At 42.0% G+C, this 19,311-nt stretch overlaps 1 protein-coding gene across 1 annotated transcript in view; it reads right to left on the reverse strand.

The window, feature by feature from the left end:
- The window catches only part of F13A1 (coagulation factor XIII A chain), a 188,791-nt gene that overhangs the window by 50,274 nt on the left and 119,206 nt on the right, over window positions 1-19,311 (reverse strand). Inside the window, exons 7-8 of the mRNA XM_059688531.1 lie at window positions 16,425-16,599; window positions 13,402-13,540 (exon numbers count right to left, since the gene is read on the reverse strand). Coding sequence (XP_059544514.1) covers window positions 13,402-13,540; window positions 16,425-16,599 — 314 coding nt within the window. The remainder of the gene's footprint in view (window positions 1-13,401; window positions 13,541-16,424; window positions 16,600-19,311) is intronic.

Consider the following 19,311-nt stretch of genomic DNA (forward strand, 5'->3'; position numbering starts at 1 on the left):
AGAGACATTGACTGCCGGCCTTGAAGAAGAAGGTCGCTTACATAAATGTTAAAGCTGCAAGGAACTGAGCTATTTCATGAACCTAAATGAGCCCTGAACATCAGATGGACAACAGTCCCAGTGACACTGTGCCACCACTTGCGACCCTGAGCAAAGGACCCAGTTTACTTGTGCCCAAACTCCTGACTCACAGAAACTGGTAATAAATTCATGCTAAGCTGCTAAGTTTTTGGCAATTTGTTATGCAGCAATACAAAAATTAATACAATATTCAGAGACATATCAAAGAATGTTTACCAAAATGTTGATAATGTTGAGTAGTTAGAAAGAATATGAATCTTACTTTTGTGCTATTTTCCTGCAATGCTTGAAATTTTTGTAATAAATATGTACTAGTTACCCTCTCGCAATAAAAACATTAAGAGGACTAGTTTTTATTAAAAGAAGGTAGAGCACAGTTCAAAATCTGCCCTGGTTCTAACAGCTGGGTAAGGTCTCGTCCAGATTGCTAGCGCCTATGGGAGGGTGGAGAAGTAGACGAGAAAATGGCTGAGACTACGACGGGCTTCAGAACTCAGTGTGCTATTAATTCAAAGAAAATAGGATGGGTGATTGAAGCCAAGAGTCCTTTACTGCCTTTAACTTTGCTAACTGCTTAAATACTTCCCTAGGTCATCTCATTTATAAACGGTCCAGAAAGGCTTCAGAGAAATGGATTCCCTAAAAGGGAAGAAAGAGGTATGAGCTTGTAACTTTGTTTCTGCGGCTTTGCAAGGGCTCAAGGGAGAGCACAAGCAAGGTCCAGAGAAAGTCCTGTAGGAGATGCTTTGGACCAACTTCAAATGTCAACCAAGTGTTTGAATTCTTTTATATTAAAAATGGCAGGGGTGGAAGAAAGTCACTCATCTAACTTGCAAATTGCTTGTATGTTCATAGAAAATGAGCACAGTGCCACAGCTCTGGATGTGCTGATATACTACTAATACAGATAGTGCTATTGGTGGCTAACACGACAGCACATCCTGGAACTGTGAAGCTTTGGCCATTTCAATGGCAGCAGGGTTGGGGTGGGGTTGGAGCTGTTGGAAAGAAGGGGGCAAGCTACTGTATTCTGAGGTGTGTCTAAGAAGACATTCCAAAGTGAAAATGAAAGCTCTGACCCAGAAAAAAACTCATCACTTAGGAAAGGTAATGAAGCAAGACCACCAAAAGGGATTGCGCGGAGGAAGGGAGGCATGCCAGAGGACCCACGGAGTTGCTGGGAGCTGAGACCTGGAGCACACGCTGCCTCGAGTGCAGCTGCCCACTGTCAGGGCTACCAGAGTGCCGAACCAGGAGGGCACGCAGGGTCTCTCTGGGATCATGTCAGTCAAAGGCCAGAGGCCCAGCCAGGTGGAGACCACACCAGTCCCCCGTATAGGGACCACTGACTATCAAGAAAAAAGATAAGATGTTTGCTTTTGCTTGTCTCAAGCAGGGAAGGGGCCCTACAACACTCATTGAGGAGTAGGTTTAAGCACAGTCTGATATAGCAGGAGAGACTCTATTTGAGGGGGTTGAAGATGGGGGCAGGCTTAAATATGTACTGTAACTTCTAAAATGAAAGTATGGGGTATAGTTATAATAGTGGTGATAATCAAAATGGTTAATGACTACCCAGACACAGACATGAGCCAAATGGAAGCTGCAACCAATCAGAAAGGACACTCACTCTTCATGCCAGTTAAGTCCTACCATTGCATACTGGACAAATGCCAACCCAAATGTATTAAATTACATATACAGTATGATAGTGCTTAAGTTTCTTTCCATTTTCATAGTTATCTGGGAGTGTGTCTTTCCTCAGTCTCGAGAGTATAACCTTTTAACTCTCTTAGGCTTCCAGATACTGATTTCTTGAATATTTATTAAGAAAATTCTACAGCAACTTCACTAACAATAATTTTTAGAAAATTGGGGGATGATCATATGGATTTCTTTTACCTCTTCATTTGATAGTTCCCCTTTTGTGATTATCTGTTTTATTTTTTCACTGTGGCACCAGAAAATAGAACAGCCAGAATAAGACTACATAAGGCCAAAAACAATGCAAAATAAGACAAATAAACAAAAAACCCTCCAAAATCCTCAAGAAGTAGGTAGCACTCATTCACATAAGGCACATTTGCCATCACTGCTTAGTAGAAGTTCTGTTACTACTCTGGGTTCCCTCTGCTGGATTCATTTTGAAAATAAGGCCCTGTCCCTCTTTACTACTCTCTCAGTAATAGCAATTAGGAATTGATATTCCACCTAAAAATGAAGAAAAGGTTGGATTTTCAGAGTATTTGTTTGGATCATGCTAATATGTAAAAAACGTTCTGTAACAAATTCTGGCTAAGTTTATCAATAATTATTGAAAAAAGTGTTTTAAAAATATAAGCACAGTCTTTGTAGGTACCAAAGTTACTGTTTTGCATTACAAAGCTATTCACGAGTATACGATTCCAAGGTTGATAGATATTATTTATATGAAACTTTTATAGAGGTCTTATTCATCAGAAGAAGAAATTAATTTAAAGTAAAGCATAGCTGGTGCATATTTTATTAGCTTTTAATTATTTGAAGACTGGTAAATTTTGGCTGGTGTATATGATGACTCTCTTAGGCAGAATTTCTGATTAACCAAAACATGACATTTTTCTTATTTCTATGAAGACATTTTTGGAATGTCTTCATAGAAATACCTTACTGCTTTCTATGTGGTTTATCTTTTGGCTTCCACTTTCTTTTTCATTCTAATCTCCTGAGAGGTATTTGTAATAACCTCTAATTTTTTTTAACTTCCCAAACTTTCTTTTTGTTCACTTTCAAGTGGAACTTGGGTAGAATAGGAACTACAGGCCATTTTAGGAGATATTCTAGATGCGGGACTAGGGTGGGTGTATAATAGGCATGTGAGGAGAGTCTAGAACAGTGGCTTTAAACCTGCAGAAGAAAAGTCCCTTTCTAATTTTAAATCAATTATTTTGCAGCAGCCCTTTATTATACAGAAATGAAATCCATAGATAGCTTTCTATACACATAATTTCTCAAGTTTCAATATAATGTCCTATAATGTACCAGGAAGTGGAGGAGTAGGAGCATATATGTCAGGAAGATGATAATAGGCACCAAAATATTCCTACAAAATGTAGAACCTTTAAGGAGTATGGTAGACCCCAACTTGGAAGCACTGTAGTGGTTAAGAGTACGCTCCTGGGAAACACTACTGGAATGGCAGAGTAAGGACCTCCAAAAACTTCTCCTCCATAAAGGCAATGAGAATATTAGTAAACATGACCAACTTTTCTAGAGCTCTGAAAATGAATCAAAGACTTCCAACAATCTAAGGAGAATTTATTCATTAAAGACAAATGAATTTCAGTAAGAACAGTGACCTTTGTGACATTTTAATTTGCTTTATTCCCACACCTCTCTCCACTTCTCCAAGGTAGTCTTGAAAGCCAACAGCCTCACAACTATAGAAGTGATAAAAAAAAAAAATTGCAGCCTTTCAACAACAAATGAAAGGGAGAAAATGGTTTTGGAGCTTTTTGGAAACCCCATCGCCAAAGAATTGTCACTATTTAACCTGTCTGGAAGCTCTCTAAAAATCCATTCTCAGGGATTATTTTAATTTGATCAGATTCAGAGATCACTCCGTGCAAATAGCCCTATTCTTAGGATGTTTTCCAAAAACAATTAGGAGCAACTATTTAACACCATAACTGCCTGAAGAAGGGATACAAGTTGGGTATAATAAAGGCTGCTCCAAAAAACTTAAAAGAAAAACCTAGGCACTGAGATGCCCATGAGGGTTTTGAACAACTCTAACATACTCTGAGCGTCTAGAGTATGGGGCTGTGTGCATATCCAGGAAAGCCCCAACAAAGTCCTAATCTCTCACCTTTGGCTGACCTTGAGGCTCTGTACAAGCAGTGAGCAAAGGCTACAGCAGAATTGATTGTAAACTTCCTGCTGGATCATTGAAGACATTCCCCCTCATACATGCACACAGAGCTCCATGTAAAACTGAGAACTTATTGGTTCAGGGTATTTAAGGAAATCTGTCCAACTGTTAGCAGCCTACTAAGTTAACTCAGTAGAGAAACTTTAGTGACCAGACATGATAAAGAATACGGACTTTACAGAATTAGTCCAGAAAAGTCACTAAACAAACAAGCAGCAGTAGCAGTAATAAAAACAGTAACACATATCCACAGATTCTGGGGAGCAGGACATCTGATTTTCAGAGTTACCATATTTATTATTTAAAACTAGTGGCCCAGTGCATGATTTCATGAACAGGTGGAGTCCCTTGGCCTGGCCAACGATTGAGGCCTATTAGGGGGGTGTGGGGGGGCACCGGCCAGGGGAGGGGTCACAGGAGGTTGGCTGGCTGATGGGGCTGATGGGGGGACTGGTTGGCCAGGGGGAGGGGCCCCGGGATGTTGGCTGTGGGAGTTCACTGACCACCAGGGGTCAGCTCCTGCATTAAGCAATCTGCCTCCTGGTGGTCAGTGTGTGTCATAGTGACTGGTAGACCGGGTTGTTCTGGTCATTTCAGTTCAGTCATAATGGTCGCTTAGGCTTTTATATATATACTAGAGGCCTGGTGCACAAAAATTTGTGTACTTGGGAGTGGGGGGAAGGACCCTCAGCCCGGCCTGTGCCCTCTCACAGTCTGGGGCCCCTCGGGGGATGACCATCTGCTGGCTGAGGCCTGCTCCCCAGGGGATTGGGCCTAAGCTGGCAATCAGACATCCCTCTGGCAGTCCCGCAGCCATCGGGGGATATCCACTTGCCAGCAGGGACAGGCCTAAGCTGCAGTCAGCAGGTAGACATCCCCCAATGGGTCCCAGACTGCGAGAGGGGACAGGCCAGGCTGAGGGACTCTCCCGAGTGCACAATTTTTTTTTGCACCAGGCCTCTAGTATTTTATAACTATGTACGATGATGGATGCTAACTAGACGTATTGTGGTGATCGTTTTGTAATATATACAAATATTGAATTACTAGAGTCCCGGTGAATGAAATTTGTGCATGGGTAGGGTCCCTAGGCCTGGCTGGCAATCAGGGCCGATCTGTGGGGTGACCAATAGGGCAATCGGGGGGCCCATGCTGACACCCACCTTGGAGGCGACCGGTAGGGCGATTGGGGTGTGGCACTGCCTATTTGCCATCTGGCCCCATCCCCCCACCACCACCACAGGTCGCTTCCCTCTGTGGAACAACTGGGATCGGGAGGCCCCTACTGACACCTGCATTGGCTGGCCTGGGGCCTGCAGGCTGGGGGCAGCTCCTGCATTGAGCGTCTGCCCCCTAGTGGCCATGTGCATCATAGCAACTGGTCGTTCTGGCATTTGGTCGATTTGCATATTAAGCTTTTATTATATATGATTGTCATACACCTGAAACTAATACAGTGATATGTGTCAATTACACTTTATTAAAAATAAAGTAAACAATTAAACAAATAAAAGTTTGAGACTTTAATGCTGCACTTTCAATAATGGATAGAACAAACAGGTAAAACATTAGCAAGGAAATAGAAAACTATATATATAAAACCCTAATATGCAAATAGACTGAATGGTGGAACAACTGAACAACCAAACAAGTGGTCACTATGACGTGTGCTGACCATCAGGGGCATGTGCGGAACATGGCGGGCATCAGCAGCAGGCAGCAGAGCACAGAACATGGTGGGTGTCAGCTGCGGCAGGATGGTGGAGCAGGTGAGCGGAAGCACCAGACCAAGGTGGGGTGCCAGTCACTGTCACCAAGGTGAGCCTCTCGTGGTTACTGAAAATTCTTTGCTCCCATGCACCATGGTCCTGCCCGGCGCTTGCACCTGCTGCCAGCACCAGCCCCACTCACACCCAATGCCAGCGCCTGGTGCTGGCCCTGATCGCTCGGAGCTGTCAGAAGATGTGAGGGGTGGCTGCCAGCCCCAATCGCCCCTCTGTTCCTGAGGGCCAATTGGGGCCGGCCGTCATCACTCGCACCTACTGCTGGCAATGGCCCTGCTCACACCCACAGCCGGAGCCAGAGCTGCCACTCGTGCCTGGCACCAGTCCTGATCACTTGGTGCTGTCAGCAGATGAGAGCGGTGGTTGCCAGCCCCTATCACCCCTGAGGATTTCTCCATCTCCCCCTGCTCCTGAGGGGTAATTGGGGCAGCAGCTGCAGCTTGCACCCGCTGCTGGCACTGGCCCCAATTGCTCTGTGCTGTCAGTGGGTGAAAGTGGGGCCAGTGCCATCAGTGCATGGGAGCAATGGTGGGAACGAGGCTGCCGGCAGACAGGGGACCAGAGGCCACGGTGGGAGGGGCCAGGCGGGGGTACGGAGGATGGGCTGAGACCCACCCCTATGCTCATCGCATCCTTGCAACCCAGTTTATTTCAAGGTGATTGAGTTCATGCACTGGGCCCCTAGTAATCCTATCTAATAAAAGAGTAATATGCAAATTGACCATCACTCCAACACACAAGATGGCCACCCCATGTGGACACAAGATGGCTGGCAGGGGAGGGCAGTTGGGAGCAATTGGGCTGGCAGGGGAGCAGTTAGGCATCGATCAGGCTGGCAGGGAAGTGGTTAGGGCAGGGGTGGGCAAACTTTTTGACTTGAGGGCCACAATAGGTTCTTAAACTGGACCGGAGGGCCGGAACAAAAGCATGGATGGAGTGTTTGTGTGAACTAATATAAATTCAAAGTAAACATCATTACATAAAAGGGTACGGTCTTTTTTTTTTTTTAGTTTTATTCATTTCAAATGGGCCGGATCCGGCCTGTGGGCCATAGTTTGCCCACAGCTGGGTTAGGGGGTGATCAGGCTAGCAGGCAGAAGCAGTTAGGGGCAATCAGGCAGGCAGGCAGGTAGGCAAGTAGGCAAGTGGTTGGGAACCAGCAGTCCTGGATTGTGAGAGGGATTTCCAACTGCCCATTTAGGCCTGATCCCACCAGAACACCCCTCCCCCCCCCCACCCCCCCGCTGCATGAATTTTGTGCACCGGGCCTCTAGTAATATAATAAACCAACTAAACATAATGGACAGCTATAGAACACACTACTCCAAAATAGTAAAATGCACACTATTCTTAAGTGCAAATCAAACATTTTTCAGAATAAATGATATGTTTGGCCATAAAACAAATCTTAAAGTTTGATCCATTAACATTTAATGTAATTACTGATACTGATAAATAGGATTTACACCTGCCATTTTGCTATGGTGTCTTTTTTCTTCCTCTGTTCCTCCATTATTTCCTTATTTTGTGTAAATAGGTATCTTCTAGTATCATTTAATATTCTTTCTGTTTCTTTTTACTACAGTGGGGCCTTGACTTACAAGTGTCCCGACTAACGAGTTTTTCGAGATACAAGCCATCTCTTCAGCCGATTTTTTGCTTTGAGTTGTGAGCTAAAATTCAGGTTACGAGCCAACTTCAGATACCCCATCATTAGTTGGCGCATTGAACGTCACAGTGAATGCCACAACATCAGCCAAGAATCACGTATCTCACTCGTTCACTTTTTGATTTGACATACGAGTAATTTGAGTTACGAGCTCTGTCACGGAACGAATTAAACTTGTAAGTCAAGGCCCCACTGTATGTTTTTCAGTTTTATTCTTAGTAGTTTCCCTGGGGATTATAATTAACATCATAATTTAAAACAATCTAGTTCAGATTAATAGCAACTTAATTTCAATAACATACAAAAACTTTGTTCCATTCCTCTAGCCCTTTTTTTCTTTAAAAAACCAGATGCATTGAGGCCAGCCAAAAATTACAAATATTTTCTGTGGTATGTTTGATTACTTTTTTTTTCCCTTTTCCTAGGAGCTGATGTGAAGCCAATTTGCAAAGCAGGTGCTAAATGTGAGTAAGCGGATCACAGCCTGGCCCTGTGCAGATGAGCAGGTCTTCACACAAAGCAAGTGGCAGAACCTGCTGAATTCTGGCTGGAAGAATAGTGAAAATTATTTTAAAAATAGGTCATGTAGAGCTGGAAATGACCTATAGCTCATTAAAACCGAACTCATACATTCATACATTTATATCTGAGAAAACTAAGATCCAGAGAAATCAAGCAACTTGCCCAAAGTTACCCAGCTAATTTGTGGCAGGGCCAATCACATTGCATTGCACCATCGAGAGAGAAAGGGGGGAAAAAATTTACAAGAATAGTATGACACCCTGAGGACAATCAAAATACAACTGTGATTTCTTTACACTTGGATCACATAGTTCTTAGATTATTGAAACTTTGAGCTGAAACTGATAAATACAAATTTGCTAGTTCACAATTATTTGAAAAGATTAAATCGAAAGCACCAATTTAATCAAACCTATTTAATTTCAAAGGAAAAGACAATAAAGGAAATAAAGACTCTTGCTAATTGTTTTAGCACTCACATTTTTAAATTATCATTAATATATACAAGATGTTTAAAACTTTGAGTTAGGCTATTTTTCACATCTACCCATTAATTGGCCAATCAGCTAGAGTTTGAGAAGCACAGGGTCAGCTTATGGGCCTTGGTGTACACACATGTGCTCAGCACCTTCTCTTCATGTCTGAGGGCATAACCAGCACATGCTTCCCGGACCCCACTTGGAACCCCACAATCCAGAGATGAACATCTTTCTCAGGAACATGTGCAGGAGGGAAAGGGTTACATGAGGAAGGGGCTTAGAAGCTGGACAAAAAGGAGTGACAGGGTCTAGAAAGCTGTTGGCTCCTAGAGGGAATCTGGAACACTGTTACTATTGGACCCTCTAAACAGTGGCTCTCAACCTTCCTAATGCCGCGACCCTTTAATACAGGTCCTCACGTTGTGGTGACCCCCAACCATAAAATTATGTTCGTTGCTACTTCATAACTGTAATTTTGCTACTGTTATGAATCATAATGTAAATATCTGATATGCAGGATGTATTTTCATTGTTACAAATTGAACATAATTAAAGCATAGTGATTAATCACAAAACAATATGTAATTATATATGTGTTTTCCGATGGTCTTAGGCTACCCCTGTGAAAGGGTCGTTCGACCCCCAAAGGGGTCGCGACTCACAGATTGAGAACCGCTGCTCTAAAACAAAGAGAGGGTCAGGAGCGTTTATCTCAGAGGAGTCAGAACCTAGAATTAGCGCCTAGAAGGTAGAGAAGCAGAAGCAGTGATAGAAGGGTGTAGAGAGGTAACAACACCCTATCCCCACCCCTAAACAGTATTAACTCCACCCACTCCTTGTGAGTGCATGGCCTAGCCAGCTGTGGGCAAACTACGGCCCACGGGCCAGATCCGGCCCGTTTTAAGTGAATAAAACTATTGAAAAAAAAGACCGTACCCTTTTATGTAATGATGTTTACTTTGAATTTATATTAGTTCACACAAACACTCCATCCATGCTTTTGTTCCAGCCCTCTGGTCCATTTTAAGAACCCATTGTGGCCCTCGAGTCAAAAAGTTTGCCCAACCCTTGCCAGACTCTAGGCCCTGGAGGAATTAGCCCCTTCAGAAAGGCAGGCAAAGAGCTAGGCTTCCTTGATGTTGCATGTGAAGAAGCTGTAAGGGGCTAGATAGATCATGAGAGTTAGAGTGAGTTTCATATTCAACGCTGTAGTCATGATAATACAGGATAATTCTGTATGAAACTCCACTCCTTCCTGTCTGGTCTTCAAAACTGATTTATCTGTGGTTTTCTCATCTCAGCATGTGAACAGCCTCCCCCCTTACTCTCCTGGACTCGGGTTGGAAGCCCGTCCCCTCCTCTCCATGACTTCTGGCTCACACTACAGCCTACCTTATATGTTTTATGGAGTGTTTTATATGTGCTTATCTCACCCACCAACACTGGATGGAGCTCCTCAAGGGCAGTGACCTGGTTAATTTCTTTCTGAATCCTTTGCATGTAGATATTTGGACATGGTGCATAATAATGCTTGTTGAATGAATTAAATGACATTTATTCGGTTAAATGAGCATTCACATTGTTTTCAACTAATTCCATTTATTAAGTTCTTGTTCTATGCCCTGCACTCTGTTACATGCTGGCAAAACAAACAAAAATAAATTAGATGGGACATTGCTCTCCATGGTAGGGATTACATTCTGGTGAGGGCAAGCCAAAAGATAGGCAGAGTTCTTTCACCTAGAATGACCAACTCTGCTCTGTCGTCTGCAGCAAAAATACCCAGGATAATGCTTTCATTAGCTAGAGAAGCCTTTCATTGAAATACCTTTCACAACCCTAATATGTGCCACCATCCCTTTTATCATTGTTTCCATTTCCATTGTGATTGTCATGTAATGAGGTGACTAAACTGACCCTTTTCAAGGTGAGGCCAAACAGAGACTTCTCCACTGCCCATCGGACTGAGCTGGTACTCTCCTCCTCAATGAGCCCTCATGTCCATATTCACTGTGATCTGCAGCGCAGTGTTGCTCAAGCATCTTCATTAAAGTGTCCACAGTGATTCATTGATGCCTTCCCCAGAGGTTGCGCATAATTCAAAACCCGTCAGCACACTGGGGACAGGCAGCTTAAATTGCTCCTTCCAGGATATCTTACCTGCGTTGGCCCGCTCGGAATTTCATTCGCTACCCCGAGGTCCAATTACTCTGCCAGGCTAAGTTCCTCGGCCCCTCCCTCTCCTGAATGGCTAAGAAGCTGACTCTTTCCTCTGTTGGCATCAACACTGTGCCCACTCTGTGCAAAATTGCTGCCCCCGGTGAGGGAGGCTCCTCAGAGGAGAAACCCACCATGCAAACCAGAAAGCAGGCAAATAAGCAGCCAGTCCCTGTGACTGTGGTGGCCATGTGCTGGCCAATATATCAGGGCAGCCCCACGAGCCCCTCAATCAACGAAGTGCTTAGAAAAACTTCTGTTCTGGAACATCTGTAGCTTCTAGGTTCCACTAGTGTTTTGCACAGGGGAGGCACAAATTTCTGTTTTTGTTTTAAAAAATACCCCCAAGTAATAGAAATAGCACAGTCATCTTAGCACACTGGCACCCCTCTTATTCTGACTGCTTCCCTGTGCTTGAGTTGATGGCGACATACTGCCTCTAAGGAATTTCAGCTGTGTGGTAATAATGAAGGCAATGATAACAACTGACATTTATTAGGCACCTATTATGCTTGGCTCTGTGCTGAGTCAAGTAGAAAATTTTGTCTCCAGAGGAGAAAAGAAAGGCACAGAGAGGTTGTGCCTTGCTCAAGATCACACAGCTAGTCAGTGGCAGAGCCTGGCCTCGGACACAGACCTGACTGAGCTCTTTCTTCCCTGTGCCACATGGTCTGGCATGCCATGAGTTTTAACATCAGCCATCCAGTTAGCCAGATGGTTCTTATTATATATTAGAAGCCTGCTATGCCAGCCCCTAATGCGGGGAGGGGAAAGGAGCCCAGGGCAGTAGCCTGGCTGTGGAGGATGAGTGAGGGTCCCAGACCAGGGAACATAGTCCCAGGGTGATGGGAAATTTGGGGAAGGTGAAGAAGGAGCTCAGGGTGAAAAGAACAGGGAAAGGAATTTGGAGAGGGAGCTGAAAGATGAAAGGGTTACCAAGACCAAGCTCTATCAGCTTCACAATTTTGTATCAGTTTTGTTTATGGCTTCCTAGGGATTTATGATGGAAGGCATTTGGATCAAGGAATAGGGAGGAATAATTTCAAACTGCAGTTGACTACAAAGGCATTGTGTGTGTGTGTGTGTGTGTGTGTGTGTGTGTGTGTGTGTGTGTGTAATGCAGAAGGCCAAATAATTCTCATTTTGCCATTTTCAACTGTCACAACAGGCTTTTGGGGAGACTATTTTGGTCTGTTTCTGTCATTTCATACACATGCAGGGCTGCTACACTGTGACTCCACGGGCTTAAATGGTGCTTGGAATTACTGTTCAGTTTGCAGAGGTGAGGTTTTGTCTTGCCTGAACTCTCCAGCTTACCATTGCTCAGCTCATTCCCTGCAAATGAACTGCTGGTTTTTATTCATAGCAGCACTTTGCTACTAGTTCAGCGATTTCCTTCTTTCAACATTCTCAAAAGAGCGTTTACTGGTTCTGGCGAGTTAATACTACTCTTACAACTGTGATCCATTCCTGTAACATGGGGGAGTTAAGGCACTTCTAACTTTTAATTTCTCTTAAAATGAGCTTATAACTTCCTACCATCCCCGTTTGGCTGCTTTTACAACTGACAGTGTTTTAGCTTTATTTCTTTGAAAGAACACCCAGAGGAGACACATTTTTGGCTTGGAAATCCCACCTAGTTCAATGCCTGGCAATTTCCTCCCATACAGACCTTCATAAATGTACTTTAAATTTGAATTCTTTTAAAAATAAATATGTTCTTATTGATTTTTTAGAATGAGAGGGAGGGAAGGAGAGAAAGAAACATGGATGTGAGAGAGAAACATTGATCAGCCACCTCTCACACTCAGGGGTCAGCCCGTAACCTGGGCATGTGCCCCGACAGGGAACTGAACTGGCGACCTTTTGGTGCACTAGCCAATGCTCAACCAACTGAACCACACTGGCCAGGGCGATTTCCCCCCTCTTTTTAGAATATTTTTAAGACTCAGTGGGTGCCATGGAAAAAGGAAATTCCTTTGGAATGTTAAACTCCCTGTAGCCAGCTGTGATGCAGTTGTTCAGGGCAGCGAAAGAACTGCGTGTTTGGTATTTGGTAACAATGTCAACCTGACTCTTATTTCTATCTCTGAATGAATGATGATTTCACAAATCAAGGAGAACAACATTTTTTTACACTCAAAGATCAATCCTATATTGCAAAGGCAAAAAAACGATTATGGTCAAAGTTCAGTTGGGTTTTATTTTCAGTGTACCAGATGTGTGGCCTTGGGTAAATGACTTTAACCTCTTTGGGCCTCGGTTTCCTCTTCTGTAAATGGAGATATTAATAAGCACCAACTTGTAAGAATTAGAAAAGATCATGAACACAGAAACTGGTGCGTAGTCATTGCTTAGTAAATGTTAGCTATATGACCCTGAGTGTATTGACATAGACAATGCTGGGCTCCCATATCTCTGCCATTCACCATAATGTTCATAAACTAAAGTAGAGAAGAGCTAGTGTAGGTTCTAGCCACTAAAACAATGGCCTTTATCAGTGGTTTCTGTCATAATGAGTTGGCCCATCTTTATTACTAAGAACCCAAACTGCCTGTTCAGTAACATTTCTCATTCATTAGGTGAAAACACTCTCTGAAAATCAGACATTTCTGCCTATGGTATCGAACAGTCCTTAAAATAGAGTAGAAAGAAACAGTAGACTAAGTCTGTCTTGTGGGAAATGCGTAATGTCACTTTACTTTGATATCGGCAAATGCTCTTGTAAATCAAACTCACCACACTGAATCCTTGGTGAGTTTGGAGTTCACATTCCCATCTTCTTGCAGGAAGATGTCCATTTGCAAATTGGCATCATTATCATGAGCAGAGAAATAATTGGTAACAACTCTTGCTGGTATCCCAAGGCATCGCAAAACTGCAGGAAAGAAGGACCACAACGAACCACGTCACCAAAAATTAATAAATACATAGGGAGCAATCCCTTCTCATAGGGACTTTCTTCTTTGACAATGTCAAAAAGTCAGAAATAACAAGAGTAAAACCAATGAATCACAAAAGTAGTAATTAGTTTATTGTGCATATACCAAAAAGACAGTTCACTAACCAGGAACACTCAAAACAAAACATGGAAGGAGGTGCAAGGATATATTATCCTAAACCAGCTTATATAGTGAGGAAACGGTGCCTGTTTATTCTTCACAGTGATTGGTTATATTAGGATATTCTTAAAAGATAGGGAATTGGTCAGTGGTTACTTTATTTATTTATTTATTTATTTATTTATTTATTTATTTATTTATTTATTTATTTATTATATCGACCTTAAGAAGCAGTTTAAGGTTTGCCCATGATTTTCATATGCATAAGCAAGAAATGATCAAGGTCATGTTAGCCTTGCAAAATAAGCTCAAGTGAGCTTTGTCTGAGCAAACTGTTTCTGCTCAGGAAATCTTCTAGGCTAGACTCTGTTTTTCATTTTAATGCCAATTTGAAAAGCCCCATTTGTACATGTTGTCCTCAGATATTCCATGCTGGAGAAGGGGCTATTATCAGGACCAAAGTTGCAGAGAGAAACCTTGCTGCAGGGTCACTCAGAATTGCAGTTGGGCCAGGTGAAATCAGCTGGAACAGAAACCCAGTAACAGCGTTCAAATGTTTGTTGCAAACCATACGATTGTCAAAGTGGTATTATTTTAGCCCAGCTAAGGAGACTATGCCTCTGAAAATAAAATTTAAAAATAGCTAATAGGAAGCTAGGAATGTACGAAGCAGGTCCTCAGTGGGGTTCGCTTTCTCGGATGGAATTTGCTCTGTGATGCTTGGTGGAGGGTGACACCACAGATTCATTTTAATTGTTAGGTAACGAATTGCCAGGATGCATCTCTTGCCATATGTACCTATTGACTAAACTTAATCCAAATGCCCTACCTGGCTCCCAGGACACCACACATCAGGGCTCATTAAAAATAATTCTGCTGACAATTTTAAGATTAATGACTTGGCTAGCCTTTTATTTTCTCAGAATAGTTTAGCATTTTTAACCAAAGACTATCCACCTCCTTCAATAGAACACCTTTGGGAGTTCACAGTGGAGTCTGGAAAGATGAAGCTCGACACTGGGGCACTAGGACCTCCTTCCCTCTGACTTCCCTCTTTGGGTTTATTCTCACTGTCCTTCTCCATATCATGCTTCTGCCTCTTCTAACTTTCCATCAAAGCCTGGAGTAGGTCTGGTGACCCTCTTATACAAAAGGCATACATGGATGGAAGGTGTTCACTATTTCATCTGGTTCTAAGCCTGAAGGAATTACACTGGGATAATGAAATTGTACACAGCAGGACATGGGAAGTCAGAGGGCCCTTTAGGTTTTCCTGGAATCATTTCATAAGAGTGGCTGCCTCCATTGGGTGCTGTAGGCTTAGCTTGCAAACCATGAGGGAGGGGAGCTACTATCTTGAAGTTCATGCTTCTCTCTAGAACTTCAGAGACCAGCCCTTTTAGGAGACAGATACATTGACCTTGACTGCTCTCAGGAAATATACATATTTTCCTTTAGTCCTTGTATATACTCAAATGGCTGAGAAAATAATCTTATTCATTTGATGCCAGGGGGAAGAAAAACAACCCACAATATAAAACTCATGATTTCTCCTCACTTGGATCACTGGCTAGTTATTTTTTAAAAAATATTTTAAAATTGATTTTAGAGAGAGAAGAAGGAAGAGGGATAAAGAGATATAAACATTGATCAGCTGCTTTCTGCACGCTCCCTACTGGAGATTGAGACCACAACCCAGGCATTTACCCTGACCAGGAATTGAAACTGGGGCCTCTTGGTCCATGGGATGATGCTCAAGCCACTAAGCAATACAGGCCAGGCTAGTTCTCAGACCATAACAACTTTGAGTTGAAACTGACAGACTTCATAATAATTTATTTTTAAAAACGGTCTTATCCCTGCTTCTAGCCTCTGACCCCACCTTGATTTTTCTGAATAATAATAATAATAATAATAATAATAATAAAATGTTAGCTTAGTAAAACATCCTTTATTAATGAATAAGCAGAAAGGACACTCAAATTTATGCTTGATGTTTTCTCCAAGACTGTAGAAATGGCATGTGGCTGAAGAGAATAATTCTGTTCCCATATGCTTTCTGCTATGGATTGGATGTTGGGTGAATTAAAAGCCAGAAAGGAAGCTAGGGAGTGATGATTGTTCATTAACTTCTGATACCTAATTGCTCAGGGGCATCGAGACTCACGTGTAAAAAGGGAGATTAAAAAAATGGAGATGAGACCACCTGCCACAATCCCTTCCATAGCTACACTAAAATTAAATAGATACATTTACAAAACCTCTCAGTGATAAACAATAAGCAGCTAAGCATATTTATAAAACTTCTCAATAACAAGTAAGCATTTGTTATTATTTTTTTATTTTAAATTTGGCTAATTTAACCCTTTTTAAATGCTGGGGGCTTACTGAAAAGAAAATGCCATATTCTTACCTCCTCACCCTTACTTGGCCCGCCCTCCGTTTCTCTGGATGTAGAATGATGGATCATGTAGGAAATAGCCCATCATTCTTTCTATAAAGACTCTGAAGTCAAAGAGAAACTATGAGCATATATGGCCTGGAATAATTTAATTACACATTGACTACATCTCAGAAGAGTCATCTATAAATTCTATGGAGCCAACAGGGATTGCTAGGTCTCTTTGCCAGGTTATAGATAAAATGCATGAAGTGAAATTTCCTTTACATTAAAAACATATTACTCAGTTGGATACTTACATGTGTTAAAGACACCAGCAAAAACCCAGCACTGACCATACCGAACTGGATTCTGAGAACTCTGATATTCCAACAGAATGTCAATGCTTCCAGTCCAGGCTGATGGGGGCACACCATAGGCATAGACATTGTCCCAGGATCCAACCAGTACACCTTCATCATCTTTGGAATTAACCTAAATGAGACCACAGGTGGTGAGAAGAAAGAAATGTCATTTAGAAAAGTTTCCTCTAGATCTGACATTAGGCAAGATAAGACTTCCAGTGTCTTCCATATATCCTACATGATGAAAACAGTTCACTTTTGTTTAATCCACTGTTGTATTGTCAGGGAAAGTGATGTCATAACTAAGTGCGCAAGGGGAAATGAAATAACTAGACTGCCTCTAAAACAGCATATAATTTTAGTAAGGTGGTGTTGAATAGCAGATAGGAAGACTTGACATGTCTTCTCCATGTGCTTAGGAGAAGATGCACATAGGGTATTTGGTTTGGTTGAAAGAGTGCTGGAGAATGATGTGAGAAAGAGAGGAAGAAGCTTGCATAAGAAAACAGTTCAAGCAGGGGTCAAGTAGGGATTTTGTAGAAGGATAATTTAAAACTTACAAATGCAAAAGGTTTATAGGTAGAGTGAGGGGCCAAAGTCTCATGGTTTAAGGGATTTTGACTTTGATGATGAGTGGCAGACTCTAATGAATTGAAAAATTAAACAGATGCTGACATGGGAACCATTTAAAGTTAATAAGAGACTTCCGGTCAAGATGGCAGCATAAGTAAACATGGTACTCAGTTTCTCCCACAATCTCATAAAAATTACAGCTGAACTACAGAACAACTATCATTTAGAATCACCTGAAAATGAGCTGGCTGAAAGTCCTACAACAAGGGAATTAAAGAAGCAGCCACATCTAGACTGGTAGGAGGGGCAGAGATGCAGAATGGTCTCATCCCACACCAAGGTTGCTAAAACTTAGGAGGAATATCTCAGTTGATGGAGGTCCCCCCTGAGAAGTGGGAGGTCCCAGCCTCACACAAGGAAATGCAGAATCTCAGGCACCTCCATGGACCTGCTCACTCAGAGTCTGAATTTTAGCAAAATCCTCAGGTTATTTGTGTCTATATTAGTTTTGGAAGCATAGGTTTACACTAGACTAAGAAGACATTAGTAAGCAAAGTGAAACATGCAATTGAAACAGATGTGTTTGGATTGTGAAAACCCCATAAGATTTATGAAAATATGGTGAGTTTTTATGTGTTCACTACCTTGCCCACTAATGGCTCAGCATTAGCCCTTGCCCAGACCCCTCATAGGCTTGCTGAGTTTAGCTGTATAAGAATCTATCTATCCCAATAGGCCATGAGTTAATTGAGAACAGAGATAAACATCTGTCTTTCTGACTTCTAGCAAGCATTGGCAAAGAACAGGTGCTCAAGTAGTTGAATAATCACTCATATATTCAACAAAAAGATAGGAGTTGTACAACTGGATAAGAATAAGACCATCTCCCTGGGGAGAGATAGATAAGAAACCAATCAAGCGCAGGTAAAGGTGACTGGTATTAAGACAGAAAGGTTGCGTGGGGGCCCGAAAGAGGGTGTAATCTGTTTTATCAGGCTGGAAGATGGTGATGGTGGTGTTGGTGGGATGAATAGGGGAAATGACATGAAAGCTAGGTTTTGAGGGGCTGGTGGCTACAAAAGGCCACCTATATAATGGAAACAGTTCCAACAAATGCTTGGTGTCATGAAACAATGTGGCAGTGTCAGGGACCTGCTAGGAGCTCTGTCTGGGTATCATGTAAGAAGGCAATGTTGGATGAAATAGAAAATACTATAAGAAAACAATTAAGATGTGCAAATACCTCCTACTCTCAATGACAAACCCTCCACTAAAATATGAAATTTACTCTATCACTGAGCGGCATTTCCCAAAGAGGGCCCTTCTGGGAGTGTTCTGTAGAAGATTTGACTTAGACATACTGTTTTCCTCCTTTGACTCTGTCCAACCAGGTTAAAGTGAAGGTTACTGCCCAGATCATTTGTTTAATGTAGAAAAAATGTAATTCTTTGAAGATTTCTGAAAGACCTTATTAACAAACTCATGCCTTTGATGTAAACTTTGACTTCATTCTGTAACACCATGACATGACTAAGTTGAAACAGGGGTTAACCAGCCATTTTGGCTCTATTCATGATCACTACTTCTCACTGCATTTGATTATCTAAAATTCTTCCCACTAATGGCTCAGCATGATTATCTAAAATTCTGCAACTATTATAATGGAGCCTGAAGAATGCTTTCTAGGGCAATGATGAGGTTTGGTCTTTGTGGACAGATAGATTCAACTCTAACTCACATGACCATTTCCTTATCCTTATCATTGAGAAATAGAATTGGTCTTATGAATCTCAGGGGCAAGTTTCTAAACTATGGTTTGATGACTGATTTTCAAACAGAAAGCAATTAATTAGAAGCTATTTATAGCTTATGGTTGAACTCAATAAGCTAAAAGGAAGAGTAAGGGAAAAAAGTCATCTCCTCTACAGACCTTTTAATTGTTAATGCTGAGCTTTCCCCCTGTTGTTAGATAAATCACGACTATCATTTATTAGCATTTGGCCAGATTAGCTACTGTTTTCTAATTAGAACATTGATTTCTGGGGAGACCAGACACTGAAACAGGTAAGTCTTTAGCTACATATGGGAAGGGTTAAAGTAATAACTTCCTCCCTACACAACAAGATATGTTTGGGACACTTTAAAGGCATCATTTTTTTATGCCACATTGGGCTATTTTAACACCCTATTATGAACTCAGAGATAGACCAGTAACAGAATGAAATGTCTGAGTCTTGCATCACAGATGGTCAAGGAGACAACATGAGCC

This window comes from Myotis daubentonii, chromosome 3 (genome assembly GCF_963259705.1).
Source record: "Myotis daubentonii chromosome 3, mMyoDau2.1, whole genome shotgun sequence".
NCBI lineage: Eukaryota > Metazoa > Chordata > Mammalia > Chiroptera > Vespertilionidae > Myotis > Myotis daubentonii.